At 41.0% G+C, this 27,260-nt stretch overlaps 1 protein-coding gene across 38 annotated transcripts in view; it reads left to right on the forward strand.

Annotated features, from left to right (window-relative positions):
• CLASP2 (cytoplasmic linker associated protein 2) overlaps positions 1–27,260 on the forward strand; it is a 266,936-nt gene that overhangs the window by 235,556 nt on the left and 4,120 nt on the right. For all 38 annotated transcript variants that reach the window (XM_063451964.1, XM_063451965.1, XM_063451983.1 and 35 more), the window contains 8 exons: positions 1,594–1,737; positions 1,868–1,974; positions 6,934–7,087; positions 7,446–7,674; positions 9,202–9,398; positions 20,722–20,850; positions 21,063–21,269; positions 23,403–23,519. In XM_063451964.1, coding sequence (XP_063308034.1) covers positions 1,594–1,737; positions 1,868–1,974; positions 6,934–7,087; positions 7,446–7,674; positions 9,202–9,398; positions 20,722–20,850; positions 21,063–21,269; positions 23,403–23,519 — 1,284 coding nt within the window. The remainder of the gene's footprint in view (positions 1–1,593; positions 1,738–1,867; positions 1,975–6,933; positions 7,088–7,445; positions 7,675–9,201; positions 9,399–20,721; positions 20,851–21,062; positions 21,270–23,402; positions 23,520–27,260) is intronic.

The raw sequence follows: 27,260 nt of genomic DNA on the forward strand, positions 1-27,260 counted from the left end.
ATAAAATTGTGCATGCTTTCTCATATACCTCAATCTTACAAATGACTACGACACGCTAGAGGATTGCCGTTGGGGTACCTCACAAGCGACTGTTATATGTATATGCACTGCAAAAAAAAGAATTAAAAAAAAGTGATTAAATAAGACTTTATTTAAACATATATTTTTCTCATACCAAAACCTACTACCCCTCTCCCACCTCTGTCCTTCGCCCACTACTCACTAAGCGCCTCCAGTGAGCATCTCTGATGCTCGCCTTCAAGACTTCTCTAGGACTGCACTGTTCCTGTGGAAATCCCTTGCCTTTTACGTTAGACACTCACCCAGTCTTCACTTCTTCAAAAAAATCATTACAAGTAGCTTTGGTTACAGTTCATATTTCTCTAAGTTATGTCATCAAATGAGGCCAGAAGAGGGAATAAAAGCACTATATCTTTCAGATTAAAGTAGTGCTATTTTCTTTGTATTTTTGCATTGTAACCGTTATCCATGTGTTAAACGTATCCGTAAAAGTGGGGGGGGGGGTTTATGCTAATTTCATATTTCAGCTTAAATTTAAAAAAAAAAAAAAGATTGTGTACAAAAAAAATTAATGGCTTCTTGTTGCAAAGCACTGCATCAGTTCAGACAAAAGCTACTAACATTTTTGCATTTTCATTGCCAGTCTTGTATTGAGAACATATTACTTACCAATATGCACAATGGGATGTTCATTTTATTATTATTTTATTTTGTGACATTGAGTCTATAATGATTAGTAAAATTCGTTGTCATTGCTGATGGTCATATCAGTAAAATCTGTTAAAGTTAAGAACAAGTTTTTTGTTTTGTTTTCTTAAAGGATCACTATAGTGTCAGGAAAACAAACTCGTTAAAACCCCTTCAGCCACTTATCTTTATCCCTCGGTGCTGGTGACCTCTCCTTCCCCGGCGACGTCCGCTCCCAAGTGGAGCTGAATGCGCATGCGCGCGCACATTCAAACAGTCCATAGGAAAACATTTCTCAATGCTTTCCTATGGACGTTCTGCACGCTGGATGCGACTTTGGCATTCAGCGTCGCAGAAGCGCCTCTAGCGGCTGTCAGGAAGACAGCCACTAGAGGCTGGATTAACCCTGCAATGTAAACATAGCAGTTGCTCTGAAACTGCTATGTTTACATCTGAAGGGTTAAATCCTGGGGGACCTGGCACATTGAGCAGAAGTTGTCTGGGTGACTATAATGTCCCTTTAAATTAAAAATTATGCTAAATAATTTTTTTATAGATTCTAATATATTTGTAAATTATAACGTTTTAATGAGCTTTACATGGCTTTTCAACACCTGCCATGATTATTCCCTCAAATATTCTAAAGTCCCTTCTCAGACTTTTTCAAATTGCATGTAAGTTTCCATCTTGACAGGTGGATTATTAATGACTGGGGGAAAGATTAATTCTTACAAATTAGATAAAGGTACAGTAAAATATCAGCAGAGTTGAAAGCTACAACTTATCAATTATTCACTAATAAAGGCTGTATGCTTGTTAGAGTTCACCCTAAATCTGAAACGTCATAAAAAAAAATCTAAACAGTCTATTGGCTTTATTTTTCAGGCAGCTCAGTCAGTGCTAATTTCATTGTTTGAACTGAACACTCCAGAATTCACAATGCTTCTAGGAGCTTTACCAAAAACATTTCAAGACGGTGCCACCAAGCTTCTCCACAACCATCTCCGAAACTCAGGCAATGGTAGCCAGGTAATGCTTAATTGTGAGCTGTAACTAAGACTTTGTGATAAACTACAGAAATCAATGTTTGTAGCTTTGGAATAATGTGTTTTGTGTTTGTTTTGGTTCTTTGTTTATTTTTTTTTGTTTTTTTGTTAAGGGTTCAACTGGTAGTCCTTTAACAAGGCCGACATCCCGCTCACCAGCCAGTTGGGGCAGTCCTCTTACATCCCCAACCAACACCTCTCAAAATACTTTGTCTCCAAAGTAAGTACTGCCTTTCACATGTGCATTAAACGTTTTATATTTTTTATATGGAATATTATTTATCTGTAATCACACAATATAGCTTTGTGATAATTATGAATTTCTGACCAGAGTAATGTAAAATTTTTGTTTTTTTACTTTCTGTGCCAACATCTACCAGTAATCTCCTAATTCTAAATAACAGTATGTTTAGGTAAAGTTTTGAATGTGAATTTAAATTAATCTAACTGTTCTGCCACTTCTAGAGAATGATTTTCATTGTTTGTTTATATTCCTAGAGCCACATGTTGAACATTGTACATTCTTTCTTTCAGGGATATAGGTTAACATAAATAGATAAATGTTTACATCTATTAATGGATTAATTGAAATAAAAAATCTGGAATATCATGGTAGATTATACTGGATGCTATCTGCTCATGTAATACTGTTAAGCCATTTTAAGGATGGTATGAAAGTTGTGTAGCTTATTGTGTTTTGACAAGACTGGGTGTGGACAACAAGTAAAGCTGCTAATCATTTGAGAAATTCCACATTTGCATAGCTGTAAAGCAATATTAAACAGGAATATGTAAAAAGAAGCTCTTCAACTGCTGTGACAATATACCGATTTTCTATAGAAAACACAATAAGTAGGTTAAGATTTATTTTTTACATTATTAATATTTAGTATATCAGAAACTCAGATTTCTAGAATGGCATCTTTACTCTTGTGTAGTAGAGGGTTGGTCCTATGATAGGTGACAGCGCAGGGGATAACCCTAAATAGATAAATACAAGAGGAGAGAGAGGAGGCTGTCTCTAGATAGTGTGTAAGAAAATAATTAAAAAAATATATGGTTTAATAAAGAAATGCTAAAGACACACACAATGACTGACGAAGTTGCTAGTCACTACTGTCTCAGTAATGGATACCTGAGGCAGACACGGTGGCTGCAACTAGACAAACTACGTGAAGGTGGGTACAAACGGGAAGACAATAGACAAAACGTAAATGGACAGAGACAGGGCAAGAACCACACTCCAATAGTAAATAGGTCCCCACAGCAGGAATGGTACAGTGCATACGATATTATTGCCCTATTCAGGTTAATTGGCAAGATCGTAAAGTATGGGTGCAGAGTAACTAAGATCTCAGACGAAAATCACAGTATGGCTACAGTGTGCCAGAGATGCCCCTTATCTCAGGAAGAATAGGGGAAATCGTTATTCAATACCGGGTAGTAGGTGGGAACTTAATTGTGGGTAGGTGCCCTATACAACATATAACAGTTTTTAACTTGTATCCTCACAGGGAAAGTAACGCTTGTAATCAACTCCGGCGTCCCTATATTAGTGGAGGATATAGTAATAGGTCCGCATCCTAGTATCAATTTAGTGAAGTACATATAACGAAGAATTGTGTCTGTATAAAAGTATCCAACCTAGGTGCTAGTGGTTACAGTATAATCTGTACTGATATCTTGATCTGTGCCTTCAAGGGCACATAGCTTCTGGTAAGGCTATGGTAGTACTAGATATACTGTGCCTACATAAGCACCTAAATAACGGTCGGAGTAAATGTAGCGGAGAAATCCTATGTCTGTATAAAAGTATCCAACCTGGGTGCTAGTGGTTCCAGTATAATCTGCACTGATATCCTCATCTGTGCCTTCAAGGGCACCTAGCTTCTCGTAAGGCTATGGTAGTGCTTAGATATACTGTGCCTACATAAGCACCTAAATAATGGTCGGAGTGAATGTAGCAGAGAAATCCTGTGCCTTCGTGGGCACCTACGTGGTTAGCAGAGCTGTGCTACCTGAAATCGGCTGTTCTAAACTGTGCCTATGATAAGCACCTAAATAATCAACAAGTTAACCAGAGATATCCTGTGCCTTCGTGGGCACCTAAATGGTTAGCAAAGCTCTGCTTCCTATTAGCGGCTATTCTAAGCTGTGCCTTCGTGGGCACCTAGCTCTAACCGTGGAGATAAACAAACTAGGATGCTGACTGGAACCTATGGTCAGAGTCCAATGATCCTCGGTGTAACCGAGCGCTAGTAGCTAAGGTACTGTGAAGATTAGCGTGTAAGGTCACACGAACAATCTTATAGAGTTGGTAACACCGGATCGATTATCGAGCCCCGACGCGCGTTTCACCAAACACAGGCTCTTCAGGGGGAACCGGCTTCCCGGTTGAGGCGAGTTTAAATAAGCCGCCTATTTTCCTTATTGGACCAAAGAGTGTGACGTCATTGTCAGTAGTGAGAGGTACGGTGGCTGAACGCAGTCATTTCAAGTCAGACTGCGCTGACTAAATGCTGCCCCGTAATGTTCAACTAATATGTTCTAACAGTAACACCCAGAGTAATGCTGATTAGGTAGGGAAGGGGGGAATGGTACATCCTCAGAATTTGGGGGTAATGTACCCTGAATGATAACACTTGATGGTGACGATAATCTTAGATAGTGGAAGATATATATAATAGTTCCCCTCAGTGCAGGGACACAGATCTAAATAAGGAGAGGTCCCTCATACTATTTGCCAATTGGTTAAGTTTATGGCATAGTGGATCAGCAATACGGGTGATGTATATAGTAGTGATTAAAATACATAGTATATGGGTCACAACGTTTTTGTGGTTTACTATTGGAGTGTGGTTCTTGCCCTGTCTCTGTCCATTTACGTTTTGTCTATTGTCTTCCCGTTTGTACCCACCTTCACGTAGTTTGTCTAGTTGCAGCCACCGTGTCTGCCTCAGGTATCCATTACTGAGACAGTAGTGACTAGCAACTTCGTCAGTCATTGTGTGTGTCTTTAGCATTTCTTTATTAAACCATATATTTTTTTAATTATTTTCTTACACACTATCTAGAGACAGCCTCCTCTCTCTCCTCTTGTCTTTACTCTTGTGTGCTTGCAGGACATCATTTGTTAAAAGTTAAAATCTTTGACGGCTGCATTGTCAAATATTGACTAGTCCACAATTCTTTTGAGAAATACATTCTTATTAGTTTTATAAAAACACACACAAATAAGCACTGTACTCAGAGTCCCACCACTCCTGGGCAGCAGCTTTGACTATGACTAGCATTCATCAACTCTAATACATAGAACAAAGGGAGGTGAAATTGTCCATAAAAGTGTAAACTCCCCTACCTGTCAAGGCAAACCACTTTCCTACATTTACAATTCACCTTGCTGCTTCTAGATAAAAGGCAGAAACTCAAATGAGACAGGAATGAGTATGTTTTAACGCTGAAAAACAATAATAATAGAGCACACATGGTTGTGGGTGACTGCACTGTTGTGCAATATTAAAAAAAAATTGTTGTGTGCATCTAAATAGTAAAACCTACCACTAAATATTTTTATTGTGAATGTAAAATACAACACATATGTCAAGCACAGTCTCAGCCACAGAAAATTTCTCACGCAGTAGATACAGCGTCAAGATTGTACATGAAGCATTCACATTTTAAAACAGTATTTTTTATAGAATTATATCATTGTAATTCATTTAGAAGACAAACTGTTATTTTATATAAAATGTTTGTCATTATATTAAGAGGACAGCAGAAATGCTAGATGAATTGTATATGGCTGAAGTAACTGTGTCAAGTATGTAAAAGGATAGTTTATATGTAGTATGAGAGTATCCCTGATTATAGGTGTGTCAGAACTGAAAGCAACACCACACATAAGAGAGCAGAATGTGTTAGGCCAAGGTTGAATATTTTTATATTTCCTTTCTTACCACAGCTGTATTTCTAAAATACCTTTTAGTTACTTTTTGTTACTAGCAATATTATACTTGAGCTACACTAGTTTTTTTTTTTCTTTCTTAGATTCCTCTTCTTATTCCAGCTTTATTACTTCTATTTAAAGGACCACTCTAGTGCCAGGAAAACATACTCGTTTTCCTGGCACTAGAGTGCCCTGAGGGTGCCCCCACCCTCAGGGACCCCCTCCCGCCCGGCTCTGGAAAGGGGAAAGTGTTTAAAACTTACCTTTTTCCAGCGGTGGGCGGAGAGCTCTCCTCCTCCGATTCTCCTCCCCATCGGCTGAATGCGCACGCGCGGCAAGAGCTGCGCGCGCATTCAGCCGGTCACATAGGAAAGCATTCATAATGCTTTCCGATGGACGCTTGCGTGCTCTCACTGTGATTTTCACAGTGAGAATCATGCAAGCGCCTCTAGCGGCTGTCAATGAGACAGCCACTAAAGGAAATAGGGGAAGGCTTAATCCATTCACAAACATAGCAGTTTCTCTGAAACTGCTATGTTTATGAAAAAATGGGTTAACCCTAGAAGGACCTGGCACCCAGACCACTTCATTAAGCTGAAGTGGTCTGGGTGCCTAGAGTGGTCCTTTAACCTGGTGTGGCCTGGCTCTGAAGTTTTATCACTACACTCTTATCACCCTTCTCATTCCACTGTCTTCTTTATTTGCGGCTTGCCCCCAGCTTTATATTTTATCCATCATCCCATCATGCTTCGTATTTTCCTGGCCAGGTGCATGTACTTTCCATATACGAGGAGTAATTATTTATTTAAAAAGGTCAACCGTATGTGACAAGAGCCTTTGTGAAATTGTGGATCTGTTATATTTTTTTCTTTATGCATGCATGTGTTTCTCACTAGCATTTTTTACTTTTTCCAATTTTATACATTCTTTTTTTTTTTTTTGGAGTTGGGTTATTGTTCAGTGGCAGGTTGTGTCACAGCGAAATCTATTTTAGGTTTAAATGAATTTTTCTTTGCATGCCTTCTCTAATGAAAAGGTTTTTTAGTTTTTTGTTTTTTTTACAGATTAGTTAATTTACTACAAATTGCGCTATGTTTTTCCTAAAATTTACACTTCCCCAAATTTCCGGCATTCTGAATAGCCCTCAATAAGTATACACTTATTAAGCAACTTGTATGATGCGATGCCATTGTTTATGTATAAATGTACATATCACTTTTCTGTCCATTACAGTGCTTTTGACTATGATACAGAAAACATGAACTCAGAAGATATTTATAGTTCTTTGCGTGGTGTTACAGAAGCCATTCAGAACTTTAGCTTCAAAAGTCAGGAAGATATGAATGAGCCTGTTAAGCGGGATGCCAGGAAAGATGATGTAGATTCAGTAAGTAATGTATTAGAAATTTAAATGAACGTTCCATCAACATTATTTTTGTCAACAGTGTGTTTACTGTATATTGATCTATTGTTAACCATTTTAATGTAATTATTCCGAACACCAGTGGTTCACATTTTGTAATAGCATTTATTTTAATTATTATTTTATGTGTAATATATATTGACATATTGCTAGTAAATATCTGGAAGTGGATTTGATGCATTCATGCGTAGATAATTTATGTAACAAAGGATAACCCATAGATGTATCAATTTACAGACAGGGGCGGTATTACATACTGAAAAATAAATAGACCATGTTGTACTGCTTAATGAATTCATGAGTATTTATTGTTCCCTTCAAGGTTTGCAGTGGTTCTGGGTTAGGTGAATTGAGAGGGACTGGTGATTTTCTAGATACTGGTCGGACAGCTCTTGATAATAAAACTTCACTTCTCAACACCATGCCCTCACGTCTGACCCAAAGGTCACGAGACTACAACCCAGGCAATTATTCAGATAATCTAGGTGCCTATAACAAATCTGCTTTGAAAGAGGCTATGTTTGATGATGATGCAGAGCAGTTTCCGGAAGGTACGTTTAATACATTACAAGTTAACTTTTTTCCAATGACTATTTTATGCTGATTTGAAGAACACAATGCTAAGACACATAAAACTGATACACAGTTTGACAGTAAGAGTGTTGAGGAGCATTTTTTTCTTCAGGTGCATGGTGACACAATATTTAGGGATTCAACATAATGTTGTAATATCTAAGAATGTTGTAACATGCTGCTAATCTTTTTAAATATAGACATTCAGCACTTGTTACATAGTGTGTGTGTGTGCATATGTATATATGTGTGTATATATATATATATATATGTGTGTGTGTGTGTAGATAGTGTCTGTGTTAGGAAAGGGAACTATCATTTCTGAGGAAGTGATAGTTAAATTTAAATGATTTTTAGTTACATGTTACACAAATGTATTTGTTTACATTGGAAATGTGTCATTCCCAATATAACCTGCCAAAAGTAATTACGTAGATTTTCCATCATTTATGTAGAAGAAAAATGTCTTACACAGAACCTACTGCTGTGTAAATGATGCTTTGGAATGTTTTTGGTTAAAACATGTTTTGTTGTCTAAACATTAAATGCTTTCTGCAAGATGTTGTTGTTTAACCCTCGGAGTTACAGGATGTATCATGTCTTTAGTGGTGTTTAACTTTGGTTCTGTGTCAAAAGATTTTATCTAACACTTTTTATATCCACAATGTAAAAAAGGCTCTGATGCAATTTTGTTTGTCCACTTCATTTTATATATTTTTTCATTTACGTATGTGGTCTTACTTTTTTATTTTGTTTACATTTACAAAACAATAAAATAGTTTTCATAGATGTTACAATTGTTTTTCATGTCAATTTTGTATCTCAGAATTTGTAGATTGCTCGAAAGTGTATTTGATTGTTTTTTAATCAAATGTTTAAAGCTGTGGCTCTCCATTGCAAAATTAGTATTTCTTAAAGATAAAAATACTCACCATGTTCACTTAAATTCCAGCTCAGTCAAATAATATACTGAGACACAGTAAGGAATACTTGCAGTATTTTTTCGACACCTGCACTTGTAGACAATGGGCGGAGCTATTTCCGTCAATAGTGTCCATCTCCAAGCCATCATCAGTGACAGCTGCATAGATATCATCTGCCTCTATGGAGGATCTCGTGGTCTACCAGCGGTGATATCATCATTGGGGGCATCTTTGCAAAATATGCAAAATCCCCAGATGGTGACAGTGCTGCTTTAACAAAAGGAATTCATTGTGTGCTAGAAATAAAGATAAACTTCTGGGTATTTTCAAGCCTGGGACACGTAAATACTGTATCTGAAATCCGTTGCCTAAAATGCTTTAAATAGTGCTCTCAGCTGAATGGTAAGTGTTATAATGTTGTAGTGTTATTACTTTAAAATATACTAGATGATCACGTGTAATTGCTTATGGTAATACTGAAATTATCTTGTAGCACTTCATTTTCCTTGTTAAATCATTTTTTGGATGTTTGATGCTATTTTATTTCCTATTTACTTTGCTGTCTACTTTTATTTATTACAGCTGACCTGCCTCTGGATTATTCAGAAATAGTTGGAGAGTTACTTAAAGAGCTATCGAACCATAATGAACGTGTAGAGGAGAGAAAGACAGCATTGTGTGAACTTATGAGATGTACAAGAGAAGAGTCATTTAACGTTTGGGATGAACACTTCAAGACAATTTTACTTCTCTTGCTTGAAACTTTAGGAGACAAAGAGGCAAGTTGCATGTGTTTGTACTTAAGGTGTAGCTATATGTAATAATTTTTAGTTAAGAGAAAGGAATACTTCTGTTTAGGTTCAGCTCATATGAAAGAGCATGTAGGCACATTCATCTGTGTTATGGAACTTCCATACTTCATTAAACTATTGAGTTGTTTTTCTGGTTTATTTCCTAATTTAAGCACTCACACAGTCTTTATTAGTCTACATTATATAAGATAAAACCCTAAAAATATCTGAAATAACATTAAAATGAAAATGTAGTGTACACAATTTCCTATACCCACTAATAAACTTGCTAACAAAAAAGAGAGTATGGATCTGTCCAAAATCTGAGTATATCCAGCCAGCTATACCCATATGAAATAAACCACTACTTTTAGATGTGGTGCTTTGCTGGAAATACACCTTATGTTACCATGATGTATGTTGCTACCGGAAAGAATGTGAATGTAATACAGCTATGTTGGTGACAAGTAGTTAGGTTTCCAGGCATCATGGGGACATTGTGAATGAAAGAAAGAGAAAATGGTGTACTATGGGGACTGGGATGTAGTCTAAACGCAAAGGGATGCCAGCTTACTACCAGACTAGGAGGTAAATGAAAAATAAATACATTTTATTGATTACAATAGCACAATGTGAAAAAAACCTTATATACAGTGGTGTTAGTGTTCATGTACAATGCATTAAAAAACAGGTATGCAATAAGCAGTTTAATAGCATAGTCTAATGTTAGACTGCAGTTCGATACGCAGCCAATTGGTTATGGCTAGTATAGCTATACATTGTGTCACCATACGTTTTGGTGAACATTAGTCTATACTATTTACCTGCTTATTGAATACCTGTTTTTAATGCATTGTACATGAACACTAACATATATAAGGTTTTTCCACATTGTGTTATTTTAATCAATAAAATTTATTTATTTTTCATTTATCTTCCAGTCTGGTAGTAAGCTGGCATAACTTTGCATTTAGACTACATCCCAGTCCCCATAGTACACCATTTTCTCTTTCTTTCATTCAAAAAGCTCTCTTTTGGGGTTATCCCCCGTTCATTGGTGTACCAAATTAGACCATTTGGCTCGACTTTATTTCGTTTTCCAGTTTCATGGGGACATTGTTTTTATACCCATGGATCAAGCCATTTTCAGGGTAATGATACTATATGTGAACTGCAATTTGTTTCTGTTCAATTTGTGTGGGTAGCATGGGCATGACCCACATCCCCAGATTAGAGGTAGTGCAACACTAAGGGTATCACCTTCTCTTGCAGCAAAATAGGACGGAAAGACTGTATGGGGAAAAATAAAACATACAAATAATTCCTCGTCCTCCACGTCTTTAACTCAAAAGGCCCCCAAATGCCCAAGTTGTCTGGGTCACTTTTTTATTTTCCAGAATTGGTATGGTGGCTGCAACCGGTGAGGACTCTGCCAGATCGGAGAGTAACTGTGAGTGCGTTTCCGGCTCTTTGCTCAGAACGCACACCAGGCGAGTTCCACTCTGCTGTAACTTTCACCAAGTCTGTGCCGGAATTGGCGTGAAAGCTCTTCAGGTAGAACGAACATACAAGTTGCAATCCGTTCCCCGAGAGATCGCAGTGCGCTATATGCATGCGCAATTCTCTTGCGGTGCTTTGGCACCACATTCAAACAGGAAGGCTTTATATATCCAGCCACAACTACCTGGCAGTCAGGTGCTGTTAGCTATGTTGCAGTTGTGCTCTCACCAGCCCTCTAGCACACGCTGAGCCCTTTCAAGGTAAGAATTTTTGCAAGTCAGCCTATGCTGGGTGGGTATAAATGAAAATCTGTAATATTTGTTCGAAGGATGCAGCAGAAGAATCTAAAAAAGTTGAGGTTTCCTCTTTTCTGTCTTGATTCCAGTCAAGTCTCCAACAAACTTTTGGTGAGAGAAAAGAAGCAGTTATGGAAGCAGCTCAGTCATCTGTAACCCCTAAATGGGACTTAAAATAGAAAGAAGAAGAAAAAAAAATCGTAAGCAGGAAGATTGTTTAGACTCACATACTGATTTCTCAGGTTCTTCTTCATCGGATGATTTAGCATTTCCTGATTAATTCTTACATAAGTTCATTAGAGAAGTTTAATTGTGTATGCAAGACAATCCAGACCTTAGCAAAAATGAAATCCTTCTTGTTCCACCCTAAGTTTAAATATCTCATGCTTATAGAGTGGAGATATTCTTCCAAGAAGGATTTTATTACCAAACACTTTAAAAGTATATTTTCTATTAAGGAAGAAGATAAGAAGAAATTGGAAGAACTCCCAAAAGTGGACATACTCATTGTTTAGGTAAGGAGACCACTCTGCCTATTGGAGACTCAAGTGGGTCGCAGGATGCCATAACAAGAAAGCAGAAACTACTTTAAGACAACATTTTCTAATCAATACTGCGCAGAGTAAGGCCTTGATTACAGGATCTTCCATAGCGATCTTCCATAGCTAGACTCACTTGAAAAATTTATATGGGAGAATCGAAAGAGTATACAATCAGACTGAAGCAAAATATCACAAAGACTCTACTTCAGAACCCCTGAAGCTGGCAGCCTAGTCTATGGCACTTTCTACATTAGCAAAAAGGGCGGTCTAACTGAGAGGTTGGCTTGCAGATGTAATATGACAGAGGAGACTGTTTGGTTCCCAACTAGATGATCTTTCCAGATTGCCGAAGGGAATAAAGTACTGCCGGAAGAGTAAAAAAGGATCATTGGAATAAGAGTTTCTTCAATAAAAACAGATCATCTTAGAGATTATTTTCACAGGTCCAGTTCACGCAGCTACCAAAGATAGCCTTTTGATTACAAGATCAAAGATAAAGGCATGTTTGTGGGAAAGCAAAAGGAACTAAAATTTTGATGCCAAGACCGTACGGGGATGATTACTGGAGTTTTTAGAAGATTGGCACGATACTACAACATGTAAAAAAAGAGGTTATTAAATAGAATTCAACAATCCTCCTTAAAGTGTGTTACTTTCTTCCACAGTTTAATCTCCTATCATGTCAAGAAATCCCCATATAGAAGTGCTAAACCTGGTTCCGAAAATAGTCATCAATAAATCAGCCTACAGATTACTAAAGAGGAACTTACTCTAGCCTCTTTTTAGTAAAGAAAACCCTGACCGCTTATTCCGACCATATTTTAGATCTCAAAAAAGTTTTCACATTACACACAAAAATATATATATATTTTTTTTTCATTGAAGACATTTTCATAAATTTTTGTTACATATATATATATCACACATACAGCAAACAAATGCAATATATATATCCTAGAGAGAAATATGTACCGTATATACAAATGCAATCCATACTGTATAATTAATTAAAATATTTTACGAAAAATATTACCATCTGCATATTCTGAGTGCTAATATATGAATAAAGTTCAGTATAGACTCAGTTGAGCACAATGCAAAAAAGAAACCATATAGATAAAAATCATATTAAGTAATATGGTATGGCACTGTAATAACTATCTTTCTCATGGACACATGAAATAAACTAAGATTTCTAATAAAACATTTTTTTTTTTATTTCATACAGAGACCATAGTTTCAGCCACACATATCATTAAAGAAGGGGACTAGTTAAATTCTTGGGATCTAAAAGATGCCTATCTGCACAATCCGATGGCAAATAAATGCAAAACATTTTTAAGATTTGGTAATTTGGTAAAAAAGCTAACTTGTTCATTTCCTGTTCAGAAGTCTCCCCTTGGGCCATTTCTCTGCTTCTCAAGTTTTCATAAAAGTTCTAGTAGTTATTGCTGCAGCTTTGAGAAAAAGGTGTTCACATTGACCCTTACCTCGACGATTGTCTATTAAAAGCAGACATAGCAACACAACTTCTTCAGGATTCCAAACCTCTTTAAAGTGGCTAGAAAAACATGGCTGGATTCTAAATCATCAACATTCAGTTTCTAGGCCTGATCATCTGATTCCAGTCTCATGAAGATTTTTCTTTCTACAGAAAATGGTGATTTTATCCTTGCTAATGGTGGTATTATCCTTTCTAAGGAAAAAGACAATCTGTACTATAAGAGCGGCAATGAGGGGGGGGCGGAGCCTGACTGCTAAGGTGGGCCGGACGTGTTTTGCTCCGGCATTAAGAAGCTTATTTTTTACTTTTAACGCCAGCATTCAGCATTGTAGACACGGCGGATCAACGCTGTACTGAGTGGATACTAGAAGGTGTGCTTCATGGCTTATTCTGCTGACAGAACATGCGGCCTACTCTAAATGGCAGCCTAGTGTGCAGGAGAGGCAGCCGATCTCCCAACACTGGACACACTCTGCACAGTGACCTGTCTGTTTCACCTCCCACCCCCACCCCCTGTGGACCGATGGGTGTCGTCCCGGTCACTGCTGGGGAAACATGTCTCTCCTCAATGCCAAAATCTCCTGCCGACTCTGAAGCCCAGCGACCAGTTTAAAATGGCTGCCACGCCACAACCTCCACCACAGAACTCAAAGATCCAAGCTTGGTGGAAGGTCTTTGAGGAGCGATTTGACAAGCTATGCCAAGCCTTTTGGAAGCGCATCTACCCTCCACCCTGTACTCCTCATGTTTCAGCTGAGCTGGTACGCAAAGCTGATTTGTGTCTGACCATCGGCCCTGGTCTGAGCTGGGAGCCCATCAGGGAGTACCTCCACCGTGCTGCCCAGTCAACTAGAGGGCCTCCGAATCCCATTGCGCCTTAAGCCCGAGACCTTGCACAGGGGGTATGTAGGCCCCTTGGAGATGCGGCTGCTGTCCCCTCAAAGGTCTGGGCTCAAGAGTGTGAGGAAACTCCGCACAGCGTAACTAATGCAAATTATCAGCATGAAGCCTGGCTACTTTTGCATGACTGCATGTGGGAGAGGGAGGATATGCTGCCCAAAATGGTGACAGACTGTATACTGTCCAGACACTCAGGATTGCTGCAGAAAGGCAGGTTTATTGGAACAAAAAGTTCAACGTTTCGGCAAAAACAAACGCCTTTCTTAGGCTTGATAAAGGCCTCTGTGTAGGCTGAAACTTTGCACTTTTTTTTCCCAATAAACCCAAATTTCTGCAGCAATCCTGAGTGCCTAGACCTAATTTATTTTATCTACTAAACTGGGTTTTTCCAACCCTGGCCCTGATAAGCACCTGGTTTCCTAAGTGTGAGTGCAGTATCCTGCTTAATTACGATTTGCAAAAGGTTTACGTATGGCTTCCCTTAGAGTTCAGGTCTCTGTTATCAGCTTTTATTCAGTCAGAGGTTGGCTTTGGATCCTTTGGTGGCCAGGTTCTTCAAAGCAGTTACCAACTTGCTTCCTACTATATAGGAAATTACCCTTCATTGGGATCTTAATCTTTTGCTGTCTGCCCTCTGCAAACCTCCATTTGAACCATTACAGGAGTGTCGGTTAAGGATTTTAACCTGAAAGACGGTATTCTTGATTGCTCTTACATGAGCTACACATATGGGTGAACTGTAGGCTCTATTTGCTTTCCCTCCTTATCTAAAGTTCCATCTGGATAAGGTGGTGTTAAAGATACACCCTTTCTTTCTTCCTAAGCTGGTCTCCTTGAACATTAATCAAGAAATAATCTTGCCTACCTTTTTATCAAAATTCACAAAATGAAAAAGAAAATAAATTCCACTATCTGGACATTAAAATAACTCTTCTGGGGGGCGGGGCCGGACCGCCGAGCTGGATGGCCGCATGCGAGACCAGCTCCTGCAGCCTAAGACCAAAAAGCTTGAAAAAATAAGATTACTGACCTAAAACCGACCGGCAACGGCGGCCCTCAGGTAGAGGGCTCTGAATCCAGGGAGAGGCTGGGAGAGGCTGGCCCGCGGGGCTTCAGTCCCCTGGAGGAAGATACCTCGCTGACATTTCGGAGGCCTATTTTGGCGGTGAGCGGGGCGGACGGCCGCCGCCCCGCTATCCTGCCACACATCGCTACACAATATGTCAGCCCGCGGGGAACCGGCCCCGTACCCCCCCCCCCCCCTTTGGGACTGGGGGGGTGATCCCGGTCCCCACCCTCAGGACCGAATCACCGCAAAACAACTCAGGCGCAGCAACAAGGCCACAAAGACCAGCCATAACCAAGCACCAAAACCAAGATGGCGGAGGCCATACGAGATGGCGCAGAACACAGAGCCTTACAAACTACACACCCGCACCGGCAAAAACCAGGGCGGACCAATGATAAGGACGGCACAGAACATACCTGCAACCTTCCGCCTGCACTCTCGGTTCTCGAGAAAAGTAACGGGGACCATCGCTACTTACCCACCCACAGTTGGGGATCCCCAGCTCCCGCGGCAATGAACAGCCTGGACCTGCCACCCGGTACATCAAGAGGCAAAGCTGCTACTCCTGTCGACCCACTCGACAACACAGCAACCCGACTACATCCAGCGGAGAAATGCACGACGGAATCTCACTCACCCCCCTTACCGGTGCACATGTTGGACTCATTATCTCCATGCCATACACTCTGCAGACCGAGGGTTGAACGAGCATGAACTGCCAAAGGGACTTTCTCTCGAGGTCTGAGCTGCACTCAGTGGGAGCAGCTCCTGTCGCTTTTCAGCAGATACAGGACACCAGTCTAATGTCGTATAGTTAAATGTGCCTTATTACCATGATAGACTGCTTCCTCTCTCCTACTAAAGCTTGGCATACTCTTGTTCATTTACCACAAAAAAGGGCAGGGACCGAGCCTGGGGATATAGCTATGCAGTTTAAAGTGGACAGGGATGCAGGCTACCTGTGTTGTTCCCATATCTTCTACATGTTGTCAAATCATACCCAGTGGATTGTTTTATAAAAGCTAGATTAAGTTGGCTCCTGGGCTCAGCATGTTTAAGTTAAATATATTAAGGCTAATCCATAGTTAAACACAGCCCGCTTAGAGGCAACGTATAGCCTAACCAAGCACATGACCTTTATATTGGCCTACCACTCATGCCTAGCTTTCCTATTAGGCTGTGACCCAGCTAAACTAGCATAACCTGTGTCAAAATCTCTATACCTGCCTTAATTGTCTGCAAGCTCAACTCTCCCTGTATACACAAATATCTTGGTCGTCCATCTTTAGCAAATTGAAGTCGACAGTTTAGCCTAGATTTATACTGCAAGCGTGAAAATATAATCTTGAATCCTGTAATGTGTTCCTTGATATCTGTACAAACAAAAAAAAAAGTGCATTGCTTATCGACACCCTGATGTAACTAATGTATCATAACCTACATATGGAATGCCGTTGGGGTACCATGTGTATGCCTGTAACAAACATCCGCACTACAAAAATAAAGAATTGTAAAAAAAATAAATAAAAAATAACTCTTCTTACTTGCATGGAAAAAAACTGGGAAATTCAGACTGTCTAAACATATATTTTTTTTCTCTCCCTGAGTCACAAGAACAGATTGAAGGCCTCCAAAAGATCCTTGGCCAGATGTATAAAAAAAATAAACTATATCTGGCTCACAAATCATCTGGCTTATCAACTCCACTGCATATTAAAGTTAATTTCACCAGAGCAATGTCACCTCTGAGGACATGGTTTTTGGATGCAAGGTGCTTCAAGCAGTTGTAAAGGCCCACTCCACATAAGAAAACCAGAAAACAAAAATATACATGTTTTTATTCATTGGGGGAATATGTACTAAATGGTGTTTATGTATGTAATAATTGGGTGTATAATCTAAAACATCTTGCAAAACTGCAGTCTTTGTATGCCCTCCCCTTGTTTACAGGAAGTGACTTTAAGTAACTTCACAGAGAATTGTCCAATCAGAAGCTTCTCATAGAGAAGCCTCTGTTCCATTCTATTTCTGGTGTCTCTCCTCCCCCCAATCCCACCTTGTGTCTTAACCCTCCTCCCCTCCCTGTGTCAAAACCCTCTCCCTGTGTCAAAACCCTCTCCCTGTGTCAAACCTCCCTCCCCGTGTCAGAGCCTCCCTCCCCTCCCTGTGTTAGAACCTCTCTCCCCTCCTCCCTCCCTGTGTTAGAGCCCCCCTCCTCCCTCGCTGTGTCAGAGCCTCCCTTCCCTCCCTGTTTCAGAGCCTCCCTTCCCTCCCTGTTTCAGAGCCTCCCTCCCCTGCCTGTTTCAGAGCCTCCCTCCCCTCCCTGTGTTGGAGCCTTTCCCCTCCTCTCTCCATGTGTCAGATCCTCACCCCCACTCTCTCCCCTCCGTGTCAGAGCCTCCCTCTCCCCTCTGTGTCAGAGCCACCTTCCTCCCCACCGTGTCAGAGCCTCCTTCCTCCCCTGATGACCTTTAGTTGCCGATCTGTCGGTAGAGGATCTTTAGTTTCCTCTACCCGGACTGATAGGAAGTAAGAATACTAGAGAAACTAAATATCCTCTACCCACGGATCGGCAACTACAATGTTAGCAAGGGAGGAGGGAGGCTCTGACACTGGGAGGGAGGATGGAGGCTCTGACACAGGGATGGGAGACGGGACAGACACTGCAAGAACTGAAAGGCAGGAGGGGAGTACCAGTATTGTAAGGCAGGCACGCTCTATTAGAATGTGCTACTTCCATTAGCTGAGTGGAGTAGGAAGTGAATGAAAATAGAAATGCTTCCCCGGCTGTCAAACAGTTGGGGAGGCATTTCTATTTTCATATTTAAAAGTGCTAATTTCACAATGAAATAGGCTCTTTTAAAAACTTGGGTTTTAAAGGGATACTCCACATCAATATAACAAGCTGAAGTTCTCTATGGGTGTGGAGTGCTCCTTTAAAAGATTGTTGCACTGCCTCTAATCTTGGGAGAAAGACCACATTTTTACTTCCCTCCCATATTTAATAAAGTGTATTTTGGGGGGGCGGGGCCTGACTGCAGAAGGGAGCAGACGTGTGCTGCTGTAGCTCCAGCGGCCACGCACAAAGCGACCTCAAATTCGCTATACGGAACCTGCGACCCGACCCACATTGGCCACTAATCGACTCAGGGCACCGAGACCGGCAGAATGACACCTCTCCCGAGGCTGTACGCCAAAGTCCCGAATATCCAGCCGTTGCGGCCTACTCACGAGGCGGACACGGGGAGGCGGCCGCTCTCCCGTCGACGCAAAGCATAGACAAGCTCAGTTCCGGCTCCCGTTCCCCCCCCTATGGACCGGAGGGGGTTATCCCGGTCCCCACCAACACAGCGAGTAAAGAGACACTGATTGCAGCTGACTGCCCAGACTGGGGCCCTGGACGGGCTGGACCCAGCAAGATGGCGGAGGCTGTATCCCAGCCTACATTCACGCTGCCACAGCCGACCAACCTGGACCGGATATTCCAGAACTTCTGGGCCCGACTGGAACGACTCCTAACCGGGTCCCCAAATGGAGAGGAGATGAAGGAGGTGAGGAGAAGGGGAAGGAGTGGGCTGACCCCGGGTAAAGCTTGCCCCTCAACACCCACTGTACCCACTAAATACCCACCTGGGCCGGAGGTCCCACGGAGACATCCTCCACAGCTTCAGCCACCACGTCGGAAGCCCGCCCGCCGCCGGCGGCGGCGAAACACCAGGGCCACCCACGGCGCCCACCAGGGGAAAGACCCGGCTCACATAGACGCCCGAGTCTGTGGCAAGAAGAAGCCGACCCCACAAGAGGCCTGGGGCTGGGGAAAAGCCCTCCCTTCCTCACGATCACTCAGCACCGACCACACGTCAAGAGATGCTACATACAGTACGTCCTCCACTCCAAGAGCAGCCATATACAGGCTTGGTGACCCACCTCAACGACTCCCATCACGCCCAGGAAGCCATCACATCAAATTGCCGTCCAGAGGACCCTCAATGGGTACTGACTGCACCCCAAGAACCCGGGACCGGAGGGCCACTGATCTCCGCCCCTGCTGTCTAACGCCCCACAACTGCTTTAAGGAGATCCAGAGCACAGGTGTCGGCTGAACGCCAACGACATCGAGTGAGGACTTAAGCATACCCGTTGCCCGACTACCAGCTTAGAAACACAATAGGACTGGCGATGCTCTGATTGCCACTGCTAATATGCATTCATTGATGTCAGACCTTTCCGTTTTAACTCTGTTTTATGTTGGACGTTTAAAATGTTGAGATAGGACATGTAACAATCCTCAGTTTAACCGTATAACTATTTTAAAGAACTACTGGGCCTTCCTAGCTGCCATGTTAGCTTAGAATGTACAACGACCTAGGGAAATGCAGTCGACAATAGTTTACGCTCACTCTATAGCGACACTGTGGTTTATAGATTTCGTGTACACATCTTGAAATAGTTGTCAGCTAGCATGTACTGTTGTTACTGTCTATAACACGTTTATTGTTTTCAGCTGGAATAAGTTGTAAAAATGTGAAGCGTCCCTTAATGTGACTACCCCCTTCGCCTGGTCAGCCAGTTCATGTTCAAGATAGGGAAGTCGTATGCTCAGTACAGTGTAAATGTATGCTCTTAGTGAACTCACACAGCCATATATATTTAGACCTAAACACAGCCACCACTGTATGCACACTTAGCGTAACTACCTCCTTACAGTAAGTTTTACCTCCTGATGAATACCCGGATAGTTACCTAGCTTGCAATATTCTTGAATGTTCAACCTGCCGATTTAATCGCTTAAAGCATGTCTACGTTGTTTATTTTATATTGTACGTTTATGCTTTATAATCCTCTACGGCACTCATTAGACATGTGCTCAGACCACCAGTTCCCATTTAATCTTATTTAGCCTGATGCACTTGCCTAACGCTTTTCTCGTTTCTTGACTCTTGTGTTTCCTTAAACTGTTAGCTTGCTATATACTCATGTGTCACTAGATGTCTGTCTATCATAACTTAGTAAGTTACCAACCGGATCTTATGGTCCATAGCTTGTATTCTCACCTAAAGTTTAGCAACAAAAATATAAAAATGAGGCATTGCTTCTGGAAATGTAATCTAATTTTGCGAATTGATGTATCAACCCTATACTGTAAATCACTCAAACGTTTCCTCCAATTTCTCTTCTGTACCCCATATTATATGCCTCTAATAAAAGAAAGATTGACAAAAAAAAAAGTGTATTTTTGCATCCACTTGGCTTGTGCACAGTTGAGTCTAAAGAATTTTGCATCGGGTAGTCTTTTATGGAAAGAGGTGGAGGATAAGGAGGGGCTTAATCTTAGCTTTTTAATACAGTCCTGCCTGTCTATTTTTCTGCAAGAAAAGGGAATATCCCTAGTGCTGCACTGGTAAAAAAAAGTCCTTTTCTCCTATGTATTGGTCTGTAAAATTCTGGAATATCTCAGATCTTCGATAGACTGATAATGGTCTACTATACTGTATTTCAGCATACCATTCGTGCAATGGCATTAAGAGTACTACGAGAAATTCTAAAGAATCAGCCATCAAGATTTAAAAATTATGCAGAACTCACAATTATGAAGACCCTGGAGGCTCACAAAGATCCTCACAAAGAAGTATGTGTTTTTTTCAGCTTTTTTTGCTTTGTGGAATAAAAGTACAAACTAGCTTTAAAAATGTTATAAATCCTGAGGATATTTTGATTAGTCCTCTGTACATTTTAATGTCTTTTCCTTTTGTAATGTATTTTTATTAAATTGTTTAGCTTTTCAATATGTGCTCTAGAAATATAGAAAATTATTTAATAATGCTTTTTTTTTATATATAGGTGGTAAGGGCAGCAGAAGAGGCAGCAGCAACTTTAGCCACTTCCATTAGTCCTGATCAGTGTATCAAAGTACTGTGTCCAATTATCCAAACAGCAGACTATCCAATAAATCTTGCTGCAATTAAAATGCAAACAAAAGTCACAGAAAGGGTGACAAAAGATGTCTTGACGCAATTATTACCTGAGATTGTGCCAGGTTTAATACAGGTAACCGTTGTCCTATGTGTAAATGATTATCTGTGCTTGGATACATTTAAACATCACATAAACACATGCTAACAATATATATATAGAAGTTGAGCAATTGGACAAAGTGTTTTTAAACACCACTTGACACATTGTCTTCTATAGAACGTTTAGGCCATGTTTATGAAATGTGGTTGAAAGCGGTTGACTAGTGGTCAGTTCAAACAGAAATACAGTCTATCTGTGTTGGTGAATAAAGGATCTTCTCTATGAAGAGCGGAAAGGTCTGCTATTTGGGATCTTACTTGTAGAATACCCTGCCTATATTGAGGCACCCAATAGTGCTTATGCTAGACATTGAAACAAAACAGAAGCACATCTTTATAGAAAATGAAACCTAAAAAAAAACCAAAGTTATTCTCCAAGATAATCTAATCATTGACATTGGCCTTTGGAGCGCCTAAAACAAGACTTCTGGGCTTGCTAATATCAATGTTGTGCTTAATGCTAGGCACAGAGGGTCATTCATGGATTGAGAGTGATTAGCTGATGCCCTCAGCCAGAGGCGGCTCTCTAATTAGGCAATTTAGGCGGCCACCTAAGGCCTCGCACTGGCTGGGGCCTCGCGGCCACCTAAATCACTTGTGCAGACTGTGTCAGGTACTCTGTCAGTGACCGAGGAACCAACACCATGAGGGGGCCCGGTGGCTTGCTCTGTATGCCACCAGGTGCGAGGCCCCTGTGGTTTGCCTGAGAGGAAAGCACCCATGACCGTCGATCTGCAGCTCTGCAGTGTGCAGAGCTGCAGACCATGTGTCTTGCGAGATCTGGGCAATCAGAGCGTTGCAGTGGGTTACCACGGCAACGCTCTGACTTGGTCTCGCGAGATACATGGTCTGCAGACCGCATATTATGGCCACAGGACTACCAGGGAGCTAAAGAAAGATATTTAATCCCTTGCCATAACCCCCCTCTTTCCCTCCTCCTCCCTCCCCACCATCATCACCTCCCTTCACACCATCACCACTCCCCCTCACACCATCATCTCACCCTCACACCATTAATTACCCCCCTTCCCTCACACAATTATCACTCCCTCACACAATCAATACCCCCTCTCCCTCACCCCATCAATAACACCTCTCCCTCACACCATCAATACCCCACTCCCTCACACCATCACCACCCCCTCTCCCTCACACCATCATCACCCCTCCCTTACACCATCCTCACCCCCTCTCCATCACACCATAAATACCCCCCTCACGCCTTCATATCCCCTCCCTCAATCACATCATCATCACCCCCTCTCCCTCACACCATCATCACCCCCCTCCCACACACCATCATCACCACCTCTCCTTTACACCATCATCACCCCCCTCCCTCACATCACCATCACCCCCCCCCAAACACCTCACCATCATCCCCCTCCCTCACATCACCATCACCCTCCTCCCTCACCTGCCCTCGCTCTCACAATCACCCTGTCAAATTAACCCCCCTAATTCTGTCACACTCACCTTCTCTCACTCTCCCCCCAAGAGTGCGACCATCAGCATGTATAACTTGTTTTACTTTCTTTGTGTTGCTCTCCAATGTGCACTTAACCCCTTAAGGACCAAACTTCTGGCATAAAAGGGAATCATGACATGTCACACATGTCATGTGTCCTTAATGGGTTAAAGGCTTAATATGCTCATTGTGTTAGCCTAGTTTGACACCTGAGGCCATCAAACCGTGACACCTTTTTGTAAATACCAGATATTTCTACGGTTTCCTCTGGAGTGCTTACTCCTTTTAGAACTTTTTACTAAATGGCAAAACCAGAACATTATGACTGTTAGCGAATAGCACTTTTTGGTGTAACTTTGCTTTGATGCCAATACCACATGGGGCTTTTGTGAATTAGCCTGATAATTGGGAGATTTATGGCAAAAGCTAGTACTGAGAATATTAAATATTATGGGAAGTGACAGTTCCCCTTTAATGTGAATAGTTTATTGGAAGAGACTGTTATTTGTCATGTTGAATCACACATTCATGTCGCATTTAGAGAAGTGGTGGATATGTTTGCCTTTAATATCTAAAAACCTTTGTGTTTCCAGACGTCTAACACCCTAATTGTACATTTACTTTTGTTACATTTCCCAGGGATATGACAACTCTGAGAGCAGTGTACGTAAAGCCTGTGTCTTCTGCCTTGTAGCAATTCACGCAGTTATTGGTGATGAACTGAAACCTCATCTTAGTCAACTCACTGGCAGTAAAGTAAGTATACCACAAGGGCATTGAATTACTTAAAAGCATTTATTGAAACAAGAGACATTGGGTACAATGCACAGGGAAACCCCTAATAACGCTACATAATTTTTAATTAAAATAAAAAAACACAAAATAATTCTAAACATCACAACTACTGCAGAGATGTTTACTACAGCAAACATTCAGTCATGCTTTGAGAACACTTCACATATGTTCTGAGTGATGCACAGCCAATCATAGTCAACAGCATGGCCCATCTTTTTAGATGTAGCCTTTACCCTCTTCTGTTTACTTCTGCTGCAATCCATGGGTAATTCACTGACATATAAGTCATTACGTACAAGTGCTTGTACTAATGCACTACTATGCTGTTCTCCACAAATCGTTACTACTTTTAGTTTGGAACCATGCATGGTGCTGATTTTCCTCCTCAGTGTTATGGCAGGATGTCCTTGTAAAATAAAGTAAACTGTGAACCTTACATATGTTGCTACTGGTCATTAAATTGTCAGTCCTCAAAAATCTAGTCAATTAAGAAACCTACATGTTAACCCCTTCCCAACCGCGGACGTACTAGGTACGTCCGACAAAAATGTTCCTTTAAGTACTTTGGACGTACCAAGTACGGCCGCGGTATTCCTTAATACTTACCCGATTGCCAGGGCTGCTGGGCAAATTAGACCCCCGCGGGCCATGTGATCGCTCTGAAAGAGCGGTCACATGGGCGCAACAGACGTCTATAGTGCTGCCTGCAGGGAGACTGCCTGAACTGACAGGCGTCTCCCTGCATGTGTAAAATAAAAAAAAATGTTAGCCCTATAACGTGCAAAAAAAAAAACGTAAGAACATGTTTACATTCGGTATTTCTAAACTCGGGACAAAATTTAGAAACTATTTAGCACTGGTGTTTTTTGGCGGTTGTAGATGTGTAACAGATTTTGGGGGTCAAATTTAGAAAACGTGTGTTTTTTTTTTTGTTGTTTTTTTTTATCATATTTTATAAAAAATGTTATAGTAAATTACACTGCTCAAAAAAATAAAGGGAACACTTAAACAACACAATGTAACTCCAAGTCAATCACACTTCTGTGAAATCAAACTGTCCACTTAGGAAGCAACACTGAGTGACAATCAATTTCACATGCTGTTGTGCAAATGGGATAGACAACAGGTGGAAATTACCTGTCATTACATCAAAGTTGGATCAGCCTGTAGTAGTGTGTTTCCACTTTAATTTTGAGTGTGACTCCAAATCCAGACCTCCATGGGTTGAAAAACTTGATTTGCATTTTTTTTATTTTTGTGTGATTTTGTTGTCAGCACATTCAACTATGTAAAGAACAATGTATTTCAGAAGAATATTTAATTCATTCAGATCTAGGATGTGTTATTTTTGTGTTCCCTTTATTTTTTGAGCAGTGTATATGATATGATGAAAATAATGGTATCTTTAGAAAGACCATTTAATGGCAAGAAAAACAGTATATAATATGTGTGTGTACATTAAATAAGTAAGAGGAAAATTACAGCTAAAAACAAACACCGCAGAAAATAAGAGTCTTGTAGAGGCCAGTCTTGCACATATGGGTTTTATTGTTATTGATTCTTCAGAAAAATAACATCTTTCTAATTGCTTCAGTGGACTCAAACATAGAATAGGAAGTTGTGTAAGCTACATTAAAGAGTCCTAAAACCAGACTGTGTAGATAAGAAACTTATTATTTTAAATCTGTATTAACTTCCTCTGATTTGTTAGGGAAAGACATTGGGTTGACAAACGTTTGTCAACCCAGAATAAAACAATAGTGAGAAAATAACATATGAGCTATATCACACAGATAAGAACATTTTATATAAAGGGTTGTGACCATCCACTAGATGCAAAGTTTTACAGAGCACACTTATCCAGAACAGTAGGGATATCTAGGAGCTTTCTTTAAGGATCACTATAGGGTCAGGAACACAAACATGTATTCCTGACCCTATAGTGTTAAAACCACCATCTAGCCCCCCTGGGCCCCTCATGCTTTCATAAATATAGCACAATCTTACTGTATTCAAGCCTGAAGCTGTAACTCTGTATGCGGTTTGCCTCAGAAAAACAAGCAGTCTGCTGACACCATCAGAAGTGGTGGCCTGCTCCAATCACAATGCTTCCCCATAGGATTGGCTGAGACTGACAAAGAGGCAGATCAGAGGCATCAATCAGAGCATATGTGATTTTAGCCCGATCAAGCATAATGTAAATGGAATTATTTTTGCCTTTTTTGGGGGGCTGCAGAAAAGATTTTAGAAAGAAAACATCAGATGGTAATTTATTTTTCCACAGATTATTTGATTTATTTTCCCCTACACAAACACACACATACACACACACACACCCTCTCTCTTTCTTTCTATAATTAGGGGGAGGAGGCTAAGTAGAGTATTTTATTCAGAGTGAAGGTGGTTAGGGGCTTGGGGACAATGACACAAATTGGGGGGCTGAACTATTGTATGTCCCCTGCAGTGGTGAAACTACTGCCAGTGCGGCTGCACCGAAGCCTGCCAGCTTAGGGGGCCCATCGGGTGGCCCATGCACCTAAGCCAACTGATGGACATCTTTGAGCAGGGGGCCCTGTCAGGCACCGTGGCCCTTTAACAGAGAGACTGCGCCCTCTGCTCAGTGTGAAGCCACGGTTGCTGGAAGGAAGTGAGTACAAGTCACTTCCTCCCAGCATACCTAGGAGCAGTGCAGGAGAGAGGGGAGGACAATAGAGCGCAGGGAGTCGGAGAGCCTGAACCAGACTCATTCAGACCCCACTGGATGCCAGGGAAGCCACTCTCCTGCACCAAAAAGGTATGAAAGCAGGGGGTGGCTAAAATTATGTAATGTGATCTTTATGTGTGTGTGTGTGTATCTGTATGTGTCTGTATGTGTTATCTGTGTGTCAATCTTTGTATCTGTGTGTGCCAGTGTTTGTATCTGTATGAATATCATTGTATGTGTCTTAGAATTTGCATGTGTGTCGGTGTATCCGTATGCGTGTTAGTGGTTAGTGTGTCTGTGTATCAATGGGCGTATCTGTGAGTCAATAAACTGGAGAAAATGAAAAAATCTCCCCTAAAGGAGATCTAAAGCTGGCAAAGGAAAAGATTAGACAACAGTGGTAAAAGTGATACCTACAAATCCTAGGGAGTATGGTGTGTAAATCGGAGGGAAAAGAAGAAGCAAAATTATGCTTCCTACTACCGTTACTAGTGCCCTTTGTAAAAATAATTTAAATATGTCTTTATTAAATCCTTAGAAAAATAACAAAGGGACACTATACTGAATCCCCCATACTGGCTGATAATTGATAATGGTAATGCAATCACCTATTATATCATATTGCCAGGGGCAGAAAGATTCCCTCCAAATCGGGCATCAGCTCGTTCTCACTTCACTGTTTCACTAAGGGACACTTTATTGCACTATGGGTACCTAGACCCACTCTCTACCTCGCACTGTTACTCCTAGTTAGTAATGGTGATGGGTGATTAGGCAGTTGATCTAATCGTTACAGATTTAGCTCTAGCTTAGAACACCCTTGAAGGTGTTTCAGGAGACCAGGGGCTAGCTTAGAGGATTCTCTTTAAAGACCTTTCTGAGCTATTATAGCCCATCTACTACTCCTATACTTCTGGATACAAGCTATGCAATAGAAAAAAGGGGTGGCTGTCGGCTTGTGATACATATAACTTTATATCACTTTATTGACACATTTT

The sequence above is a fragment of the Pelobates fuscus genome, chromosome 4, assembly GCF_036172605.1.
Source record: "Pelobates fuscus isolate aPelFus1 chromosome 4, aPelFus1.pri, whole genome shotgun sequence".
Lineage (NCBI taxonomy): Eukaryota > Metazoa > Chordata > Amphibia > Anura > Pelobatidae > Pelobates > Pelobates fuscus.